The sequence below is a fragment of the Rhinatrema bivittatum genome, chromosome 6 (assembly GCF_901001135.1).
Source record: "Rhinatrema bivittatum chromosome 6, aRhiBiv1.1, whole genome shotgun sequence".
Taxonomy (NCBI): domain Eukaryota; kingdom Metazoa; phylum Chordata; class Amphibia; order Gymnophiona; family Rhinatrematidae; genus Rhinatrema; species Rhinatrema bivittatum.
Genome location: NC_042620.1, coordinates 185,252,045 through 185,270,838, shown reverse-complemented (window position 1 = coordinate 185,270,838; position 18,794 = coordinate 185,252,045). Strand labels below are relative to the sequence as shown.

Here is an 18,794-nt window from a genome sequence, read left to right as displayed (position 1 = left end):
TTTTCGGTCGGTTTCTGTCACTATCTTAAGGCTGTTAACTGACTGAAGCCTTCCCTTCCCCCATTTTTCAGTTAGCTTTAAACAGCTTGCGAGTATCTCTGTGACACTCTGCTTGCTTATGCTAGTGGGGTAGGGATTTTTTCCTTAACTTTAGGACTTCTGTAGCTTCAAGTCCTTCGTTCCCTGGTACCCTCACGCAGTCGATACCCTATCGCTACACCGGGACCCTCCTAAACCGCCCTGGGCTTTTATATGTCATCAGCGCCCCTCCCCCCACGGTGCCCTGATGCCTTTATCCATGTTTTTTGCTTTTCAGTGCTACCAGGCTTTTTCCTCCTACGCACTGTTTTTTTTCCTTGGGCTTCCTCGGTGCCGTCCCTACCCGGATGCATGCCATTGACGCACACGCTGTTAGTCACTGCCATGCATACTCGGGTCGCCGCCACCGCTGCCCGAGACACTTTTTAACGATCCCAGGGTCACTTCATCGATGCCACCCCCCCCTTTTGGGGATGCCATCGATGCCCCATCCTCCCCACCGATGTCCAGCCCTTTCCATCGGGGGGCATCGGTGCCACATCGATTCGTCGGTGGGCATCGATGCCAGATGGTCCCCATCGGTGGACATCGGTGCCGGATGGTCCCCATCGATGGACATCGGTGCCGGATGGCTTGTCCGTCGATGGCATTGGTGCCGGATGGCCGTCCGTCGATGGCATCGGTGCCGGGTCCTTTTGCATTGATGGACACCGATGCCCAGGTGTTTCATCCATGGGCATCTATGTTAGAATGCATCCATCGAGGGCAGTCGATGCCAGGCTGCTCCCATCGGTGAAATTCGATGCCCAGGTGGATCCCATCGGTGGATATCCATGCCGGCTCGATTCCGTGGATGGGCGTTGATGCCAATGCCAGCCTTATGGCTGGCATCGATGCCCATGCCGATTCCAGGACTGGCGTTGATGCCGGGATGGAATTCATCGACTGGGAGATCCATGCCATCGATTCCATACGTGTCCATATCGATGCCACCGACACACGTGTCTGGGGCACCGATGCCATGTACACTTGGAAATCTGAGTCTGTCCAAATCGATACCGTCAACGTCTGTGGCCCTATAGTTGATGCCCGTGGCCATGCCACAAACGGCATAAATGCCCGCCTCCATGCATCGATGCCCTCGACACCTCCGTTTTCCTTCGGTGTCCTTGACGCCCTATTGATTCGACTCAGTCGATGCCGGTATCTTTTTCAATAACGGCAATGTTTTTCGATTATTCGATTCCACATCGTTTCAAAGATACCTATGCCACTGCTGTCAGTGCCCGTCACTGTCATCATTCTCCTGGCCAGTCATCGACAATTTTTCATACCCATTTTGATGATATCCTCGAAGCCCCTTAGGTTGCCTTCAATATCGTCAATACCGACATAGCACCGCCACATAATACCCTCGCCTCCTCACATTGCTCCACGCTTTGGGTTCTTTTTTAAGCCCCGTATTAGCTTAAGACACTCCATTGTGTCAGGAGCAGAGCAGGCGTGCTGACAGTTCGTCATCGATCGCCTTCCAGGACGACGAGGGCTTCCATCTCGGCGCTGGGGAAAGACCGGGCCGAGCACCGTGGCACCCATCATCGCCGACATCGTGATCGTCCGCCGCTGACGCCATCCAGCACATCGGTGCCATCCTTCTCCAGGCTGGACAACGCTCGGGCAGAGCGACATCACCACTGCCATCAGCACTGTTCCTACAGTTTTGGCAGTCCTTGGTGATCCAGAACTTCCGGATCCAGGTCCGACAGCTTCTGCATTGGCGTCACGACACATCGAGCCGCTGTGACGAGGGAGGGAACATGAGTTCCGTTAGGGCTCCTCTGTTCCTGGCGTGCCCCACCGTCAAGTGGTGTGGGACTATGGCCATCTGTTACACTTAGCAGTCTAAACGCCACTCACGCCTGGCCTGTCTCCTCTGTACCTGTGCCACCATACCGGGTTTCAGAGCGAGATGGACGTTTACGTCCCCGGCCTTACCCTCGAGGACTCCGGAGACCGTCGGGGTCAACAATCTTCACCGGCTCGTCTTGCGGCGATCCACGTCGGATGGTAAGTACCCGCTTCGGCGGCATTCCCATAGAGTTGTGTTCTCCCATTCGGACCGTGGTTCGAAAAGTTCTGGGTCATGTGCCTTTTAGAACTGTATTAGTGTCACATATCACTATGTTAGCTATGTTAGCCACAATATCAGGAGAACCCCTCTATCTTCTTGGGATTGCAGCAGGGCTTCTTCTCTTGTCAGTAACAAGTCCCTGTGCCGACCAATGCTCTGACTCTTGGTTCCCTCCCAACCAAGGTCCAGCTGCATTGGCTGATCTGCTAAACATGAGATTCAGCAACCATTGCCCCATGTACAAGTCCACCTTGAGGCCTGGCCACAGGTCTCAGTGTCTCCTTGTACAGCATACAGAAATGCGGGTACCACTTACCGCTCACACACCTGCAGGAGCCTACATGATATCCTCCATTGGGACACCTCTTGGTCTCCCATCTGGTCAGATATCAGAGCGGCCACCCCACCTTGTACCAAAGTCCCGGTACACTCCCCCAGGCGCTACGAAGTGCAGAGGGGAGAAGGGAGGGGGGTTGGGGAGTTTTAATTGCACTATTCTTTCTTTTAACAGAAAATAGTTACTCTCCGCACATCCTGGACCTAAGAAAATCCAACTTTCTTTAGACGTCACAGGTACAATGGTATCTTTGGTTACCATCACTCCATACTGCAGTAAGTACATTATTTTAATGTTTCTATGTGCTTTATGGTGAGTCAACATTACAACCCCAAGCTCTGCCGCCGGCACCAGCTTCGGTAAGTGAACTGTCTCTTGCATTACTGTTGGTGAATGCTGTTTTCTCTGCGGAGTGTAACATCATTCACTTTCCTTTCAGTACATGCAAAGAGCTCTCACTTTTTTCAGGACTCACTATACATTTACTAACTGGGATTACTGTCACTGCCATAAATCCCTTCTGTAACACTTCTGGACACCACAGTCTTAAGACCCTCTTGTCCAGCATGCGCACAGACATTCTGATACATTGTTATATGTCCCTGCGCATATTTTCCATAACCTCAACCTTTCAACTTTTCATGGTTGGGCTATGGGGTTTCTTCCCACTATGCATTTTTTCTCATAATTCAAAACTGCTATGGGTTATATTCAGTGACATTCTATACTCAATGGACCTAAGTGGTTTCATTGCTTTCGTCCCTGATTCTTATCCCAGTTCGAACTAGGACCTAGTCTCCTTCGACTCATGCTCGCAATTCCTTAGGGTTATAAAGTTTCTCCTGAAAGCTGTCAACCCATTATGCATCTATTGCACTCCAGCATAGTTTCTCATAAACTTCCTGGACGTTGCACCCATGAGTTATGCCCTTATGCCTTCCAATACTGCTTTTGCAACAATTCTTTGTGCATACAGACAGACAGCATAGGGACAATGTGCTTTCCAACTCATAAGCACGCACAACCTCTTAGCTGCTCTGCTAGACAGCTGCGCAGCTCTACCCTTGGCCCTTGTTCACTTCATGCGTCTTTGGGCCACATATCTAAGAGATTTAATGAACGCTCTATCTGACCTTCTCCACGTAGGTTCTATCCTCTCGAATGGTCTCAATTACATGTGTACAGGGCAAATCTTTTAACGCTGAGTTGAACTAAACTTTCCTCTGCGTCTGCATCATTCCATACGATGCACAGGTTCTGCTCCCTACACATGTTTCCTATGCGTTCCCTTAGATGCCTTTTCTTCCATCAAAGACCTCTTCAATATATCTCTTCTGCTGCCTCTCGTAGCCAGCATTCTTCTAATGTTGAACTGGGATGGGGTTCAGTATTCTTTTCCCCACTCCCTGACTGAGATCAGTATGCTTTCCCATACTTCTCAATCCATCATATCAGTAACCTTTTATTCTCTCACCAGTCAGTCCCAAATCATAGACTTACTGATGTTCTTAGGTTCTGGTAGCGTCACAAAACCTTCTAAACATAAATCTTGCCGTTTAATATGGCAGGCTTTACCTCCTGACGCTAAAAAAAAAAAAAAAAAAAAAAGAGGTATTACCCCTTTTACTTTTCCACCATTTTTTCTTACTCCCTCGGATTCTGTTCTCCAGACATCCTCCACATAGATACACCTTTCTCTTAGGAGGTGTATCGTTTTGGGAGTTGGGTTCCCGTTTTCGGTAATCCTCTCTGAGTCGGCTTACCATGGATTATCCACTGATCAAGCCGCCTCTATTTCTCTAATCACGGAATGAACATATATATTCTCCTTATAAGTCTCATACATTCTACGTTTGAGCCTTTCCATTCCTCTCTTCCACAGTTTGGCAAGGGAACTTCTTTCCCTCTTAATGTCATTCCTGCCAGCAGGGTCCGTGAGTTATGCACTCTTTCCATACTCACCTGACTCCGTTCCTCTGCCACTGAGTAGTTCTACGCATTCAACTTTCTATCCTTTTCAGGTAGATGTTGTATCTCCTTTCCTCAGGAAATACTCTATTAATTTTTCCTAACCTCTCTCTCTCGCCCTAGGGAGAGACTGGGTTTTCCACATTCCTGGACAGTAATGCTGCGCTTACATTCTATCTACATTGCACTGCATTCCATGTGAATTCCACTTGACTCTTTCCTTCATGCAAGGGTCAAGCTGCTACTTCCAGTGGCCACACAGACCTAATCCTTCTGATTAAGTGGTCTATATTTCCTTTCCTACCAACAAGCAGACATTTCACTACAACACTGTGGGTATCCACATACTGTTGTGTCCGTCTTAGCCTTAACAGCTTCCCTTTGGTTACTGCTGCTTGTACTTTTTTATCAGGTTGCAGCCTGGAGTCCTCTCCATACCTTCGCAGCCTATTATTGCTTACATTTGACTAGCCGGCATGCTCCATGTTTGGCCAGTCCGCCTACTCTTACTTTTTTCAATTCACTACCCAACATCCTTCCACGAACCCATTATGGTGTTGCGGATGCCCTCCGTTCCCATTTCCACCTCAGTTGTTACGCCTTTGCGCATCTGCGGTGTATCTGGTGCATTCCCGGGCATCCTCAGCTCGGTACTCACCCATTTGTGAGGACTACCATCCTGCTTGTCCTGTGAGAAAGCAAATGTTGCTTACCTGATGTAACAGGTGTTCTCACAGGACAGCAGGATGTTAGTCCTCACGAAACCCGCCCGCCACCCCGCGGAGTTGGGTCTGTATACTTTTATTTTAGTTTCGCTTGCGCTTTTTAGCTATAAGACGAGACTGAGGGAGACACCTGTGGCTCACAGGGATAATTGCAGGCTGGGCATGCTCAGTGCACCCAGTGTGCCAGTGTCAGTCAAAGCTTGTTGAAACTTTGACAGAAAAGTTTTCCGTACAGGGCTCCATCCTCGATGTCACCCATTTGTGAGGACTAACATCCTGCTGTCCTGTGAGAACACCTGTTACATCAGGTAAGCAACATTTGCTTTATCCCAGGACAGCAGGATATAGTCCTCACATATGGGTGACGTCACTGGACGGAGCCCTCACATAGAAAACTTTGGGTCAAAGTTTCTAAAAACTTTTGACTGGCACACTGAACCCACTGAGCATGCCCAGCATGCTCTGATCCCTCAAGCCACAGGGGTCTCCCATCAGTCTCGTGTATAGTAATAAGCGTTAGCAAAAATAAAATAATAAAACGTATCGGACCCAACTCCACAGCGTGGCGGGTGGGTTTCGTGAGGACTACATCCTGCTGTCCTGGGATAACACCTATTACAAGGTAAGCAATTTTGCTTTATCCCAGGACAAGCAGGATGCTAGTCCTCACATATGGGTGATTAGCAAGCTACAGGCTGAATCATTTTGTAATGGACCAACAGCAACAACTTGTGCAATGGGCACAACAACTGGAGTACTGTTGGAAAAACTGAGGCAGTCTAAAATCACAGCAGATTGGATGTAGAAGGAGTTGGGATTATGCTGGAAATAAGTTCTTTAAGACAGATTGTCCGTAGGCTGAATCTTGTCATCTTTCTTTGTCCAAACAGTAATGAGCTGCAAAGGTGTGAAGAGAACTCCATGTTGCAGCTTTATATATGTCAGCTATTGGCAGTGAACGATAGTGTGCTACTGAGGTTGACATTGCTCTTACTGAGTGCGCCTTTATTCGCCCTTGGAGAGGAAGACCTGCTTTTTCATAGCAGAACTCTATACAATCTGCAAGCCAGTTGGAGAGAATTTGCTTGCCCACTGCTTTACCCGGTTTGTTTGGATCGAAGGAAACAGAGTTGAGTGGATTTCCTATGGACTACAGTGCGATCTAGGTAATATGCAAGTGCACGCTTACAGTCTAAGGTGTGCAAAACCCTCTCACCTTGGTGAGAGTGAGGTCTTGGGAAGAATGTGGGCAAGACTATGGATTGATTCAAATGGAATTCCGTAACTACCTTGGGAAGGAATTTTGGGTGTGTACGGAGTACCACTCGATCATGTAGGAATTTTGTATAGAGTGCTTGTAACTCACTAACCCTTCTAAGCAGATGTAATGGCTATTAGGAATATAGACTTCCATGTAAGAAATTTAATATCGCAGGAGATCATGGGTTCAAAAGGAGAATGCATGAGTCTTGTTAGTACTACATTAAGGTCCCATTCTGTGACAGGTGGCCTTAACGGGGGTTTAAGGTGAATTAAACCTCTCATAAACCTACTGACCAGGGGTTACACTGATATCGGTGTATCACCTATTGTATGATGGTAAACTGAGATAGCACTTAGGTGTACCCTTATTGACGAGGTCTGGAGACCAGAGTCTGAAAGGTGGCAGAGATAGTCGAACAAAGATGTTAATAGGCAGGAAAAAGGGTCAATACTTTTCTGCGCGCACCACTTGGTGAATGTTTTCCACTTCAAACTATAGTTTTTTCGTGTGGAAGGCTTACATGAAGCTACAAGCACTTGAGATATTAGTTGAAAGATTGAGTGGTTGCAGGATCAAGCTTTCAACATCCAGGCTGTTAGAGACAGGGATTGAAGGTTGGGATGGCGCAACCTGCCCTGATCCTGAGTTATGAGGGTGGGAGCTATACCCAGGTGAATCGGGTTCCTGATGGAGAGATCGAGAAGCATGGGGAACCACATTTGTCGAGGCCAATGCGGGGCTATGAGTATCATGGACCCTTTGTCCTGTTGCAGCTTCACTAGAGTCTTGGTTATTAGCAGTATCGGGGGATACGTGTATAGAAGACCTGAATTCCAGGGGCGAGCAAAGGCGTCCCTGGCTAACTGGTTTGTCTGTTTGTGCAGAGAGCAAAATCTGTCCACTTTGTGATTCAGTTCGGATGCAAAGAGGTCCATCGTTGGTTGACCCCAACGTTGAAATATCCTGGTCGCTACTAAGGGATCCAAGGACCATTCGTGAGGTTGGAATGGACGACTGAGATGGTCTGCTACTACGTTGTGAATTCCTGCTAGATAAGTGGCCCGGAGAAACATGGAATGTGTCAGGGCCCAGCCCCAAATCTGTGTGGCTTCTTGACAAAGGAGATACGAGCCCATACCTCCCTGTATGTTCAGGTACCACATGGCAACTGTGTTGTCCGTTTGTATCAGAACAGTCTTGTCTGAAAGGCAGTCCTTGAACGCATGTAGAGCATAACATATAGCTCAAAGCTTCAGGAAATTGATTTGAAATGTTGCTTCGAGTTTTATCCAAGTACCTTGAGTTTGGAGATTGCCTATGTGTGCTCACCAACCTAAGGTGGATGCATCTGTAGTTAAGGTTACTTGTGGAACTGGTTGTTGGAAGGGTAGGCATTTGCACAAGTTGTTCTTGGTTGCCCACCAGAGGAGAGACAAACGTAGTTGGTGGATTATTTGAACTGGGGACGACAGCGGTTGAATGGCTTGTAGCCATCTTGATCTTAATGTCCATTGAGTTATTCTCATGGCTAACCTGGCCACAGGAGTGACATGACCTGTGGAGCCCACGTGTCCGAGCAGAGTTAGAAACTGATGTGCTGTCACCTGTTTCTTTAAGCGCAGAGAGTTTGCTAATGTGGAGAGTGTCTGTGCCCGGTCTTCCAGGAGGAACACTTGACAGTATGGTGTTCAACTCTGCTCCGATGAATTGCAGTAGGCGAGATGAAATGAGGTGGGATTTTTGGTAGTTGATTAGAAATCCCAGCGAGTGGAGCAGATTGATTGTGAGCTTGAGAGAGGTGAGAGCGCCTTGTTTTGATTGGCTTCTGATGAGCCAGTCATCTAGGTAAGGAAAAATATATACACTTTCCTTGTGCAAATGAGATGCTGCTACTGCTAGGCACTTTGTGAACACTCTGGGTGCTGAGTCCAAATGGCAGGACCCATTATTGGTAATGCTGATGATCCACTAGGAAACGCAGAAATTTGCAATGAGGAGGGAATGTTGGAATGTGAGCGTAAGCATCTTGTAGATCCAGAGAACAGAGCCAGTCTCCTGTCTGAAGAAGGGGAAGCATGATGCCTAAGGAGACCATCCTGAATTTTTCTTTCCGTAGAAATTTGTTGAGATTTCGGAGGTCTAGGATGAGATGTAGGCCTCCTTTTTTCTTTGGAATGAGGAAATAGAGGGAGTAGAATCCTCTGCCCTGCTGAGGTCGGGGAACTGGTTCCACGGCCCTGGCTCTCAGAAGGGTGGATAATTCTGCTTGCAGAAGAGTGATATGATCCTTGTGTATCCAAAGAGACTTTGGTGGGGAGTCTTTTGGTACTGTGAGAACATTCAGATGGTAACCTTGTGATATAATTGATAGTACCCATTGATCTGTTGTGATGTTTGCCCAATGGGGCTGGAAGAGAGAGACCCAACCTCCTACTGGTAACTCTGGGTTCGGGTTGGTGGAGTGGCTGCTGCTCTCTGGCTGGTTTTCAAAAGCCTGATGCCGGGCCTATTTGAGGAGGAAGTTGAGGCCTAGAAACTCTCGGTTGTCTAGGCTGGGTTGTTTGCATTGGTCTGGACGCTCTACCACGTGGTGCTGGTGGATAGTACTGACATGGTCTATAGTAGGGCTTTCTGGTATCCTTACGTGTTGTGCAACGTGTGGCAGATGAAGTATCTTGTGGGATAGCAGACGGTTGACGCAGAGTTTCAGAGTGTTCTTTAAGCTGGGCCACTGCGTCTTGAACCCTTGTTCCAAAAAGGTTATCACCTACACAAGGTAGATCTACCAGCTTCTCTTGAACTTCAGGCCTGAGGTCAGAAGCTTTGAGCCAGGCCCAACGACGTGCACTGATACCAGTTGCAGCTACCCGTGAAGAGGTTTCAAAACTGTCATAAGCAGCACGGACCTCATGCTTGCCTGCTTCCAAACCCTTGTGAATGATATCATTGACTGAGTCCTGATACTGCTGAGTCAGAGTGTCAGATAGCTCTTGCATTTGTTTCCAGAGGTTACGCTGATACTGCGTCATATAAAGTTGATATGACGCTATTCTGGAAACAAGCATTGAGCCTTGAAAGACTTTTCTTCCTAAGGTATCAAAGAACTTTTGTTCCTTACCAGGTTGGGTTGATGAATGAGGGCGTATTCTCTTTGATTTTTTCTGGGCGTATTCTACCACCACAGATTGGTGTGGAAGTTGGGCCCTCTGATACCCAGGAATGTGCTGTACCAAATAGGTGGTATCCATCCTTTTGTTAACAGGTGGTACTGAGCATGGATGTTATTTATTTATTTAACATTTTTATATACCGAAATTCATGTAGCAAATGTTACATATCAATTCAGTTTACATTATAACATTAAACAAGCAAGACAGAGTGCAATTACATCGAACAGGAGGATAAACTTGGATCAAGTAACTGGGGATTAAGGAAACAAGAAGTTACAATAAATAATGTAGTTACTCGAAAGGATCTGGCTAAATATACAGTAGACACGTTACAAGGTGCGCATATTTGGGAAGATTTAGGGTGAAACTATTGGTATGGATAGAAGGCTTGTTTGAATAGCCAAGTTTTGAGTCTCTTTTTAAAGACGATAGGGCAAGGTTCTTTCCTACAACCTGTGTTGTAAGTCTACTAGGGCTTCATGTACCGGGATTGCTAGTACCTCCTTAGCAGGGTCAACAAACTATAGAACCTCTAAGGTCTTTTGTCTGGTATCTTCTTCTGACAGTAGTTTAAAAGAAATAGTGTCAGCCATCTCCTTTACAAAATTGGTAAAAGATAAGTCCTCTGGAGGTGACATTTTCCTGTCTTCAGTTGGGGACAGATGTCCTCTGAAGATGTGTCAGTGTCCCTGTCTTCCCAAGAGTCCGATGGAGGGCGTCTTGGAGGAGAAACATGAGGAGGCATCGATGATATCGGTGGCTTTTGTGGAGAAAAGAATGGTATTGACTGAGAGACTGGGATTCTCGGTCGAGAAAGTCCGGAGGGTCCCAGCTGGGGTTCAGGAGGTAGAGAAGCCTCTGAGGCATCATCTTCACCGACTGGAATCGGAGTAATAGGCTGCACTGGAAGAGCTCCGATTAGGGCATTGAGCTTCGACATCAGTGGCTGGAATATTGAAAGGTCCAGTACCGGCATCGGCATCAGAGCCGAATCAGGCACCGGCATCGGTGACGGTACCAGCATGGGCATCGGCTCCAGTGGTGTCGACGGATGAAGATCCCGGAGAGCTTCTTTCACTGCCTGGCGGATAAATCCATCCAGTTCCTTCCTGATAGCTAGTGAGGTCAGAGCTGCTATAGGTGGTGGCAGAGAAGGTGTCATCGGCACTTCCACAGATCCCTGTGGTGGCTCGATGCCTGGCACCTTTGCCGGTGGGGAACGCCTCGGAGTAGAAGGCCTCGACGGCTCTTGCAGACGAGATCTCTTTGGCGATGTCTCACTTGGTAACAGTAAGACCTCTGGCGTCGACGTCTGTTGATGTCTATGACAATGTTCTTGTTTATGCTCTGTGGCTTTTTCAAGCCCGGATGTCGATTTCACCGATGCCGCGGATGGAGTCGCTGGATAGCTGGTCTCCGGCGCAGTCAGCACGCCATTTGCAGACGACTAATCGTTTTGACGCTCCGGCCGGAGATGACTGAGTCGACGTTGATGGTATAAGCTATACATGAAAAAGATGTTCCATTTTTTCTTGTTGGGCCTTCCTGCCCTTGGTGGTCATTTCAGCACATTGAGGGCAGGAAGAAACATCGTGCAACTCTCCCAGGCCCAGAACACACTCGACATGCAGGTCGGTTATAGACATTGTACAAGGGCATTTAGGGCATTTTTTGAAGCCCATGGTCATGGTGAAGGCCGGACAGCCGTCTACGGCCTTCTGACCAAAAAATTACTTTAGCCCGGATTGAAACGGGAAAAATTGTACTCACCAGCCGGTGGAGTAGGGAGACCCCTATGTAAGGGATGAAATGAGAGATTTTTTTAGCTTTTTTCTCTGAGAGTAGGTGTGTGAAGAATTCACACAGGGCTCCTTCACCGCGATGCTAATTGCAGCGTGGAAAAACGAAGACTGAAGGGAGACCCCTGTGGCTCGAGGGACCATGGCATGCTGGGCATGATCAGTGTGCCAGTCAAAAATTTCTAGAAACTTTGACAGAAAGTTTTCCGTGATAGGGCTCCATCCAGTGACATTACCCATATGTGAGGTCTAGCATCCTGCTTGTCCTGGGATAATTTTAATTCTGTCACAATTTGTCAGTTACGTGGAATAAGCTAATTATGTTGTTTCTCCTATGTGCAGGAAGCTAGGGGCAATGCCTATGGGCCATCAGGGAGCTCTTCTGGGTGAAGAGAGAAAGGGGACCATGTTACAAGGCCTTGTGGCAATTTTAAGCCAGTGGCACTGGAGCATTGTCAGAACTTTAGCTTGCCAATGCTCTTAGGTGGAAGTAAGCTACATCTCTTGAGGTGTAGCTAACTTTCGTAGAGCAGTACACTCAGAGTTTTTTGTGAGCTGCATTATTGGTTGGTATGGTAATGAGCTTATATACATGCAGGAAAGTTCAATATTTTACCCTGCATTGTGCTCCCTATTTTTAGCGTTAAAATGCAAAATTCCCAAATAACCTGTCATACTGGCAGATAGCACAAGTTAATTGAGAAATAACGTTATTGGCTGATACTGTGAGTTACTGCTATTTTGCAGCCTAGTAATAAGCCCCTTAGAATTTTAACCCACTGCAGCTGGCTCTCTATATATTTAAGGTCTAGTTAAGCCAGCAGCCCCTTTGCTCCCAATCCTAGTCCTTGCAAGGCTCCTCCTGTACCCTTGGGGTTTGGTGGTCTCTCTTCTCTTGAGTCTACGTCCCTATGGTGGTTTGGTATGCCTCCTCCAGCTCTCTTCCCCTGTGCACTCTGTCTGTTTCTCTCAGCCCTCTAGGCATGGCAATTGGGAGTGGAACTCTGCCACAACCTATCGGTATTCCTCCCAAGGGACACCCTCTATTTTAAATCTCTAACTTTATTAACCTGGTTTGCAACTCTGCTGACTGCCTTTATTTCTGCATTGGCCCTGTATGTTCTGGTTATTGGACACTTAAGACACCAACATTAGGGATGTGCATTCATTGGTTATTCGCTTTATGGTACGCACATAAGTGTCCATGCTTGTATCATGGAAAACGAACACGCGTACTGCAAAACGAATGACCAATGAATGCACACCTTTAACCAACATACCTCTCCTTTATTTCCAAACTATTAGAGAAAATACTGCAGAGACAATTAACCGAACACCTTGAGAACAACAACATTTTATACCCCTCACATTATGGGCCGGATTTTAAAAGGGTTACACGCATAAGTTATGTGCGTAACCCTTTTAAAACCCCCCTGCGCGCGCCAAGCCTATTTTGCATAGGCTCAGCGGCGCGTGCAAGCCCCGGGACACGCGTAAGTCCCGGGGCTTCGCTAGGGGGGCGGGTCGGGGCCGTGTCATTCAGGGCGTTCCGGGGGGGGGGCGTTTTGGGGGGGGGGCATGGTGCCGGCCCGGGGGCGTTTCGGGGGCATGGCCGAGGCCTCCGAAACGGGTCCCGGGCCGGAGAATCGCGTGCCAGCAGCCCCCTGGCAGGCGTAACTTTTAAAACACAGGTTGGGGGGGGGGGTTTAGATAGGGCTGGGGGGGTTAGGTAGGGGAAGGGAGGGCAAGGTGCGGGGGGGGGGGGGGAATGGGCAGCGCGCGCAGGGCTCGGCGCGTGCAAGGTGCACAAATGTGCACCCCCTTGCACGCGCCGACCCCGGATTTTATAAGATACACGCGGCTACATGCGTATCTTTATAAAATCCCGCGTACTTCTGTTCGCGCCTGGTGCGCGAACAAAAGTACGCGCGGGCGTAGATTTATAAAATCTTCCCCTAAGGTTTCAGAAAATATCCAAGTACGGAAATCCTACTCCTCATCTTATCCAACACTGTCCCTTAGAGGATTTGACAGTGTTCAGAAATACTTACTTGCTCTATTAGATCTATCGGCAGCATTTGATTTGGTTAACCACAGCACTCTTATTGACAGACTTTCTGAAACTGGATTAGCAGACACCACATTAAAATGGTTTCCTTCCTATTTGAGTAATTGGTCCGTTCAAGTCAAAATTCTAAACTCCTCCTCAGAGAAAAGAAATTTAGAATCCAGTGTACCTCAAGGCTCCTCACTGTCAGCTACGTTATTTAATATTTACATATTACTGCTTTGTCATCTATTAGCCAGCTTGGGCCTAATCCATTACCATCTATGCAGATGACATTCAGTTCATGGCCCCAATTCAAGATACCATAGAACAGGCACTTAAGATGACTTCCATCTACTTATCTGTTATTAAAACACTACTAACTCACATGAAATTGATACTTAACATTAACAAAACTGAGATCTTATTAGATAGAAAATTGTCTATCAACAAAATTTCCACCTATAAAATAGAAAACGACCAGATTGAAATCGAATTAGTAAATCATACCAGAGACCTTGGCATCTTCCTGGTTAGTGAGCTTAACCTCAAAAAACATATTTCTCTGAAAATTAGTGATGGATATAAAACTCTTAACCCTCAGGCATCTAAAACCTCTATTAACTGTAAATGATTTCAGGACTGTTCTACAATTACTGATGTTTTCCAATGCAGACTACTGTAACTCCATTTTACTTGGTCTTCCAACCTCATTATGCCCCTTACAAATTTTACAAAATGCCGCTGCAAGAACTCTAACAGGAAAGAAAGAATTTGATCACATAACACTCGTTTTAATATTACTTCATCGGCTCCCAATTAAATGACGACTTGAGTTTAAAGTATTATGTTTATTACACAAGATCATTTACGGCTAGTAAACGGATTGGCTAAATACAGCCATATGATTACATGTTCCACAAAGAAATCTCAGATCTGCAGGCAAAGGTTTATTAGCTATTCCTTGTGAGATCCGCGCATCTTAGCAACGTTAGAGCTAGAGTCATATCCCTCGCTGGCCTTAAAATATGGAACCTACTACTTTTATCACTACGCACTCAACCTGATATAAAACTATTTCAATCAAGCCTGGCTATTTATGAAGGCTTATGAGGATTCAGATAAAACATCATGCATATGAGATTCTTATTATGCATTTTTTACTTGACTTATCATTCCACCCTTTTTACTATGATTTTTAAACATCTCATTTTAATTCTTTTCTCTGTTTTTGCATTTTGTAATTTATTATAATTTTACTTATTATATCATGTCTTATTTTGATTAGGTTTTATTATGTAAACCTTTGTGATGGTTCCACTGAAGGATGGCATATAAAATCAATAAATAATAATAATAATAGTCCTTTCCTTAAGACGTACTACTGATAAAATCAGCATTAGGAAAGCAGCAGTATCAGATTGTGGGGCTGTATACGTTCATTTTAATTGGTGGCCTGAGATTACCCATTGCAAAAATTCCATCCTCCTCCAACATGTAAAATCTGTGGCACAAAGACCTTCAAGTTTAAAGGAAGGGTTTTGCTATGTATTGTATTTGCGTGCCATATGTAGAATCGAAGCCAGAATGTCAAGTGCAGTACCTTTGTCTCTGGGGTCGGCAAGGAGGTCATCAGCAGAGCATGGGCTCTCTTCACTTCCCTCGTTCGAGATGGTGAGGAATGAGGTTGGTGAAATGGACTGAGATCGACTGCTGTTGTTGCTGCCTCTATCTGCTCCACCAGGTGTCTGGGTGTCAATGCTGCGAGTGCTGCTGCTGCGCTGTACTAGCGGAGGAGGAGCACGGTGCCCATCAGGGATATCTTGTGGCTGTAGCAGAGAAAAAAAAAGCATCATGCACCCCTTCATTTGCATGAGCCTGCTAGCAAGTATTAATTCATGTTGCAATCAGTTTCTTTTATCGTTGCTTCTTACATTTAAATAACAGATGGTACAGTGTGACAAATCAGACTTCCAGTTATCAAAATGAAATCACAAAAGGGCAAACTACTATTCAAACCAGAATATAAAATCACTGATAATGTAGAATAAAGAAGCTGGATGTTGTAGTGGTATTCAAACATGAATGGTATGACATTTGATACAAATCTCTTAGATAATATCCACAAAGCAAATAAAAATAGTATATCTGTGAATTGGTGTCCTTTCTTTATCCATAGATAGAATGTGAAGCCTCCAAGGGTAAATTGGAATGGGTTCTCTCTCTTAAGGACTCTACTGGAAATATCTGTCATCCTCTGCTTGATCTTCCACTCTTTTAGCTGTGTGCTGTTTGTGAGCACCAGTTTGGTGGCTCAGTTTCTCCTTTTTCCTCCTTCCTGGTTCTGGAGCCCACTCCATCAACTGCTTGATGGTTAAAAGGAAACCTTTGGCACTAACCACATCCTCTGGCAACAAATTCCAGAGCTTTATTGTGCGTTGAGTGAAAAAGAATTTTCTCCGATTAGTCTTAAATGTGCTACTTGCTAACTTCATGGAATGCCCCCTAGTCCTTCTATTATCCAAAAGTGTAAATAAACGAGTCACATCTACTTGTTCAAGACCTCTCATGATCTTAAAGGCTTCTATCATATCCCCCCTCAGCTGTCTCTTCTCCAAGCTCAACAGCCCTAACCTCTTCAGCCTTTCCTCATAGGGGAGCTTTTCCATCCCCTTTATCATTTTGGTTGCCTTTCTTCCATCATTTTGGTTGCCCTTCCTTCCAGCCAACAGAATGGCAACCAGCATTCACCTTAGAAGGGCTCTACAGAGGTCATTTCCTTTAGAGAAATCCTCAGATATCACTCCTAGAATTACCTGATTATATTGGGCTCTTAGCTAGTAGGCATCAGTTGCCCATTCCTATGGAGGCATCGGAGAAACCGCTGCATTGGTTCCGAAGTCTAGCATCAGCAACTTCTGATTTTTTCTATACTCAGGCCTCCTAGGGCATACCTTCTTGCTGCTTCTCTGCCTATGTCAGCATAGCAAGAAGGCCATACAGGAAACTTATTTCTGGACTCTAGAGGTGAATGAGTCACCTGGACCCTTAGACACTGGTGCAATTCCCAGGACTGTGGTGAGGATCAGCTTTTCTACATACGGGAATGGCTTGTATGATTCATGGTAGAAGCCAGAATAACTCCTCTCCTGGCTTCATGCAGCAACATTTTATTTATTTATTTAAAGGCTTTTATATACCGACTTTCTTGATACAAATCAAATCAACTCGGTTTACATCGAACAAGTAGAAACTATAACCAACCAAAAAAAAATAGAGACAGTTTGAAGGAGTATAAAGTTACATTATAACAAGGATGTGTTAACTTGGAGTAGGAAATGAGAAGGGGTACGAAGAAAGAGTATAATATACATTGGAGTATATTATACTCCAATGTATATTATATATAACATGCTTCTGTATAGAGGGGCAATTGATGACATGACTATGCACTGCAGAGGTTAGTTCCCTCCTGGATCCTTTGATGTCTATACCACCAACTTCAAGGCTCATTAGGAAAGGCCAAGTCTTTTGATCCAGAAAAATGCCCCCCATCTATCACAGAGCAAAAGGTCCTAACCTGGCCGCACAGGGAACAAATATCTATAGGCCCTCCAAAGCATCAGACAAAAGACAAAACCTGAAAGCTGGGTAAAAAAAAAAGAAAAAGGTGACTGAAACTGTCCTGGGTCACTAGGACCAGAGCACCATATGGTTGACTGAAAATAAGAAAATCTTAAACTGATCAAAGAAAACCTACTTAGAGGACTAGAAAATAAAAATGATACATGAGGCTCTGCAAAGAAACAGCTCCTGCAGCTCCACTAACTTTCACTGCAGTGAGAGAGAGCGAGAATGAGGAATTGAGACCTGCAGGCTTTGCGGAAAAGATGAGACTGAGGAGCCCTGCGGGGAATGCTGGGGAGTGGTTAGGGCTGCACATGCCCAGAAGGGCATTCTCAAATCTAGATGTCTGTGCTGAGCTCCATCTCATGTCTCCCACGAATGTGGACTGACATCCTGTTTACCCTCAGAAAATTCTCTTGCTTATTTACTTTCTGAACACAGACTTCTTGCTGTTTCTATAACTACTTTTAGTTCAGGCCTCTCTTATTCCATACAAAAATACAACTTTGTCAAGGATGAAGGGCTTCAAGATGATATAAACCCCAACTGGTAAGCTTTTCCTATTAGTAATTCACCTCTACAAGTGGTGGATGCAGTTAAATCAGAGAACTTCCTCTGGTTCATGATGGACCATGCTAGGAAACAAAGATAAAATAGTGGGATATGGCAGAGTGCAAAAGTCACCAATGTGAGAGAACAGCACTATGGTGTGGTTTACAATCACAAGCAAACCTGTGGCACAAAAGATACTCACTATGAGTTGTTCTTCCTTTTCTCCAGTCTCCTTAATTATGATCTCAATCTCCTGATTCAATCCTTCCACACTGTTCCGGAAACGGGATCCTGAAGCCTTAGTGATGGGGATGGTCACAGGGATAAGCACACTCTTTGGGATGGGAGCCTGGAAAATCAGAAGAAAGGCAGATAAAGTGGAAAGCCCACAACAGATAATGCACCAAGACACAACCATTATAAAAACAATCCATAACAATATATTTATCTATATAGCAAGGTTGGTCAATTACAGTATTTAATCACAATGGAAAAATGACAAAATGCCCAGAGGCAGTTGTACAATGTAGTTATAGTAAAGTGATTTAAACAATGAGAAATTACAAATATGGCTTTTATATGTTATGTTAGTGTAGTTCTTTTATAAAACAGAATTCTTAGTACAGAGCCAAACAGAAACAGACAAGTACATAAATGAAAATGGAGAACAGTGGCTGAATGTGGTTCAGACTAATCACTCTTAAAGATGCCTAATGAATGACAAATGTTCAGTTTCACTCACATACAGGCCGATACAGTAAAGTTCACAGGAGAGCGGGCGTGTCCTTAGCGCCTCTTTTTGACAGGAGCGGAGGCTGTCAGCGAGTTTGACAGTCGACGTTCAATTTTGCTGGCATCGGTTCTCGAACCCGCTCACAGCCACAGGTTCGGAAACTGGACGCCGGCAAAATTGAGCATCTGGTTTTCAACACGTGAGCTGATTTAAAATTTTTTTTTTAAACTATTTTTAACTTTTTTTTTTTTTAACTTTTGGGACCTCCGACTTAATATCGCCATGATATTAAGTCAGAGGGTATACAGAAAAGTAGTTTTTACTGCTTTTCTGTGCACTTCCCGGTGCTGGCAGAAATTAACGCCTGCCTTTGGGTAGGCGCTAATTTCTTAAAGTAAAATG

The 18,794-nt window shown here is 45.5% G+C and overlaps 1 protein-coding gene across 1 annotated transcript in view; it reads right to left on the bottom strand.

Annotated features, from left to right (window-relative positions):
* FAM117B (family with sequence similarity 117 member B) overlaps window positions 1–18,794 on the bottom strand; it is a 511,577-nt gene that overhangs the window by 64,527 nt on the left and 428,256 nt on the right. Inside the window, exons 5-6 of the mRNA XM_029606287.1 lie at window positions 17,862–18,008; window positions 15,084–15,309 (exon numbers count right to left, since the gene is read on the bottom strand). Coding sequence (XP_029462147.1) covers window positions 15,084–15,309; window positions 17,862–18,008 — 373 coding nt within the window. The remainder of the gene's footprint in view (window positions 1–15,083; window positions 15,310–17,861; window positions 18,009–18,794) is intronic.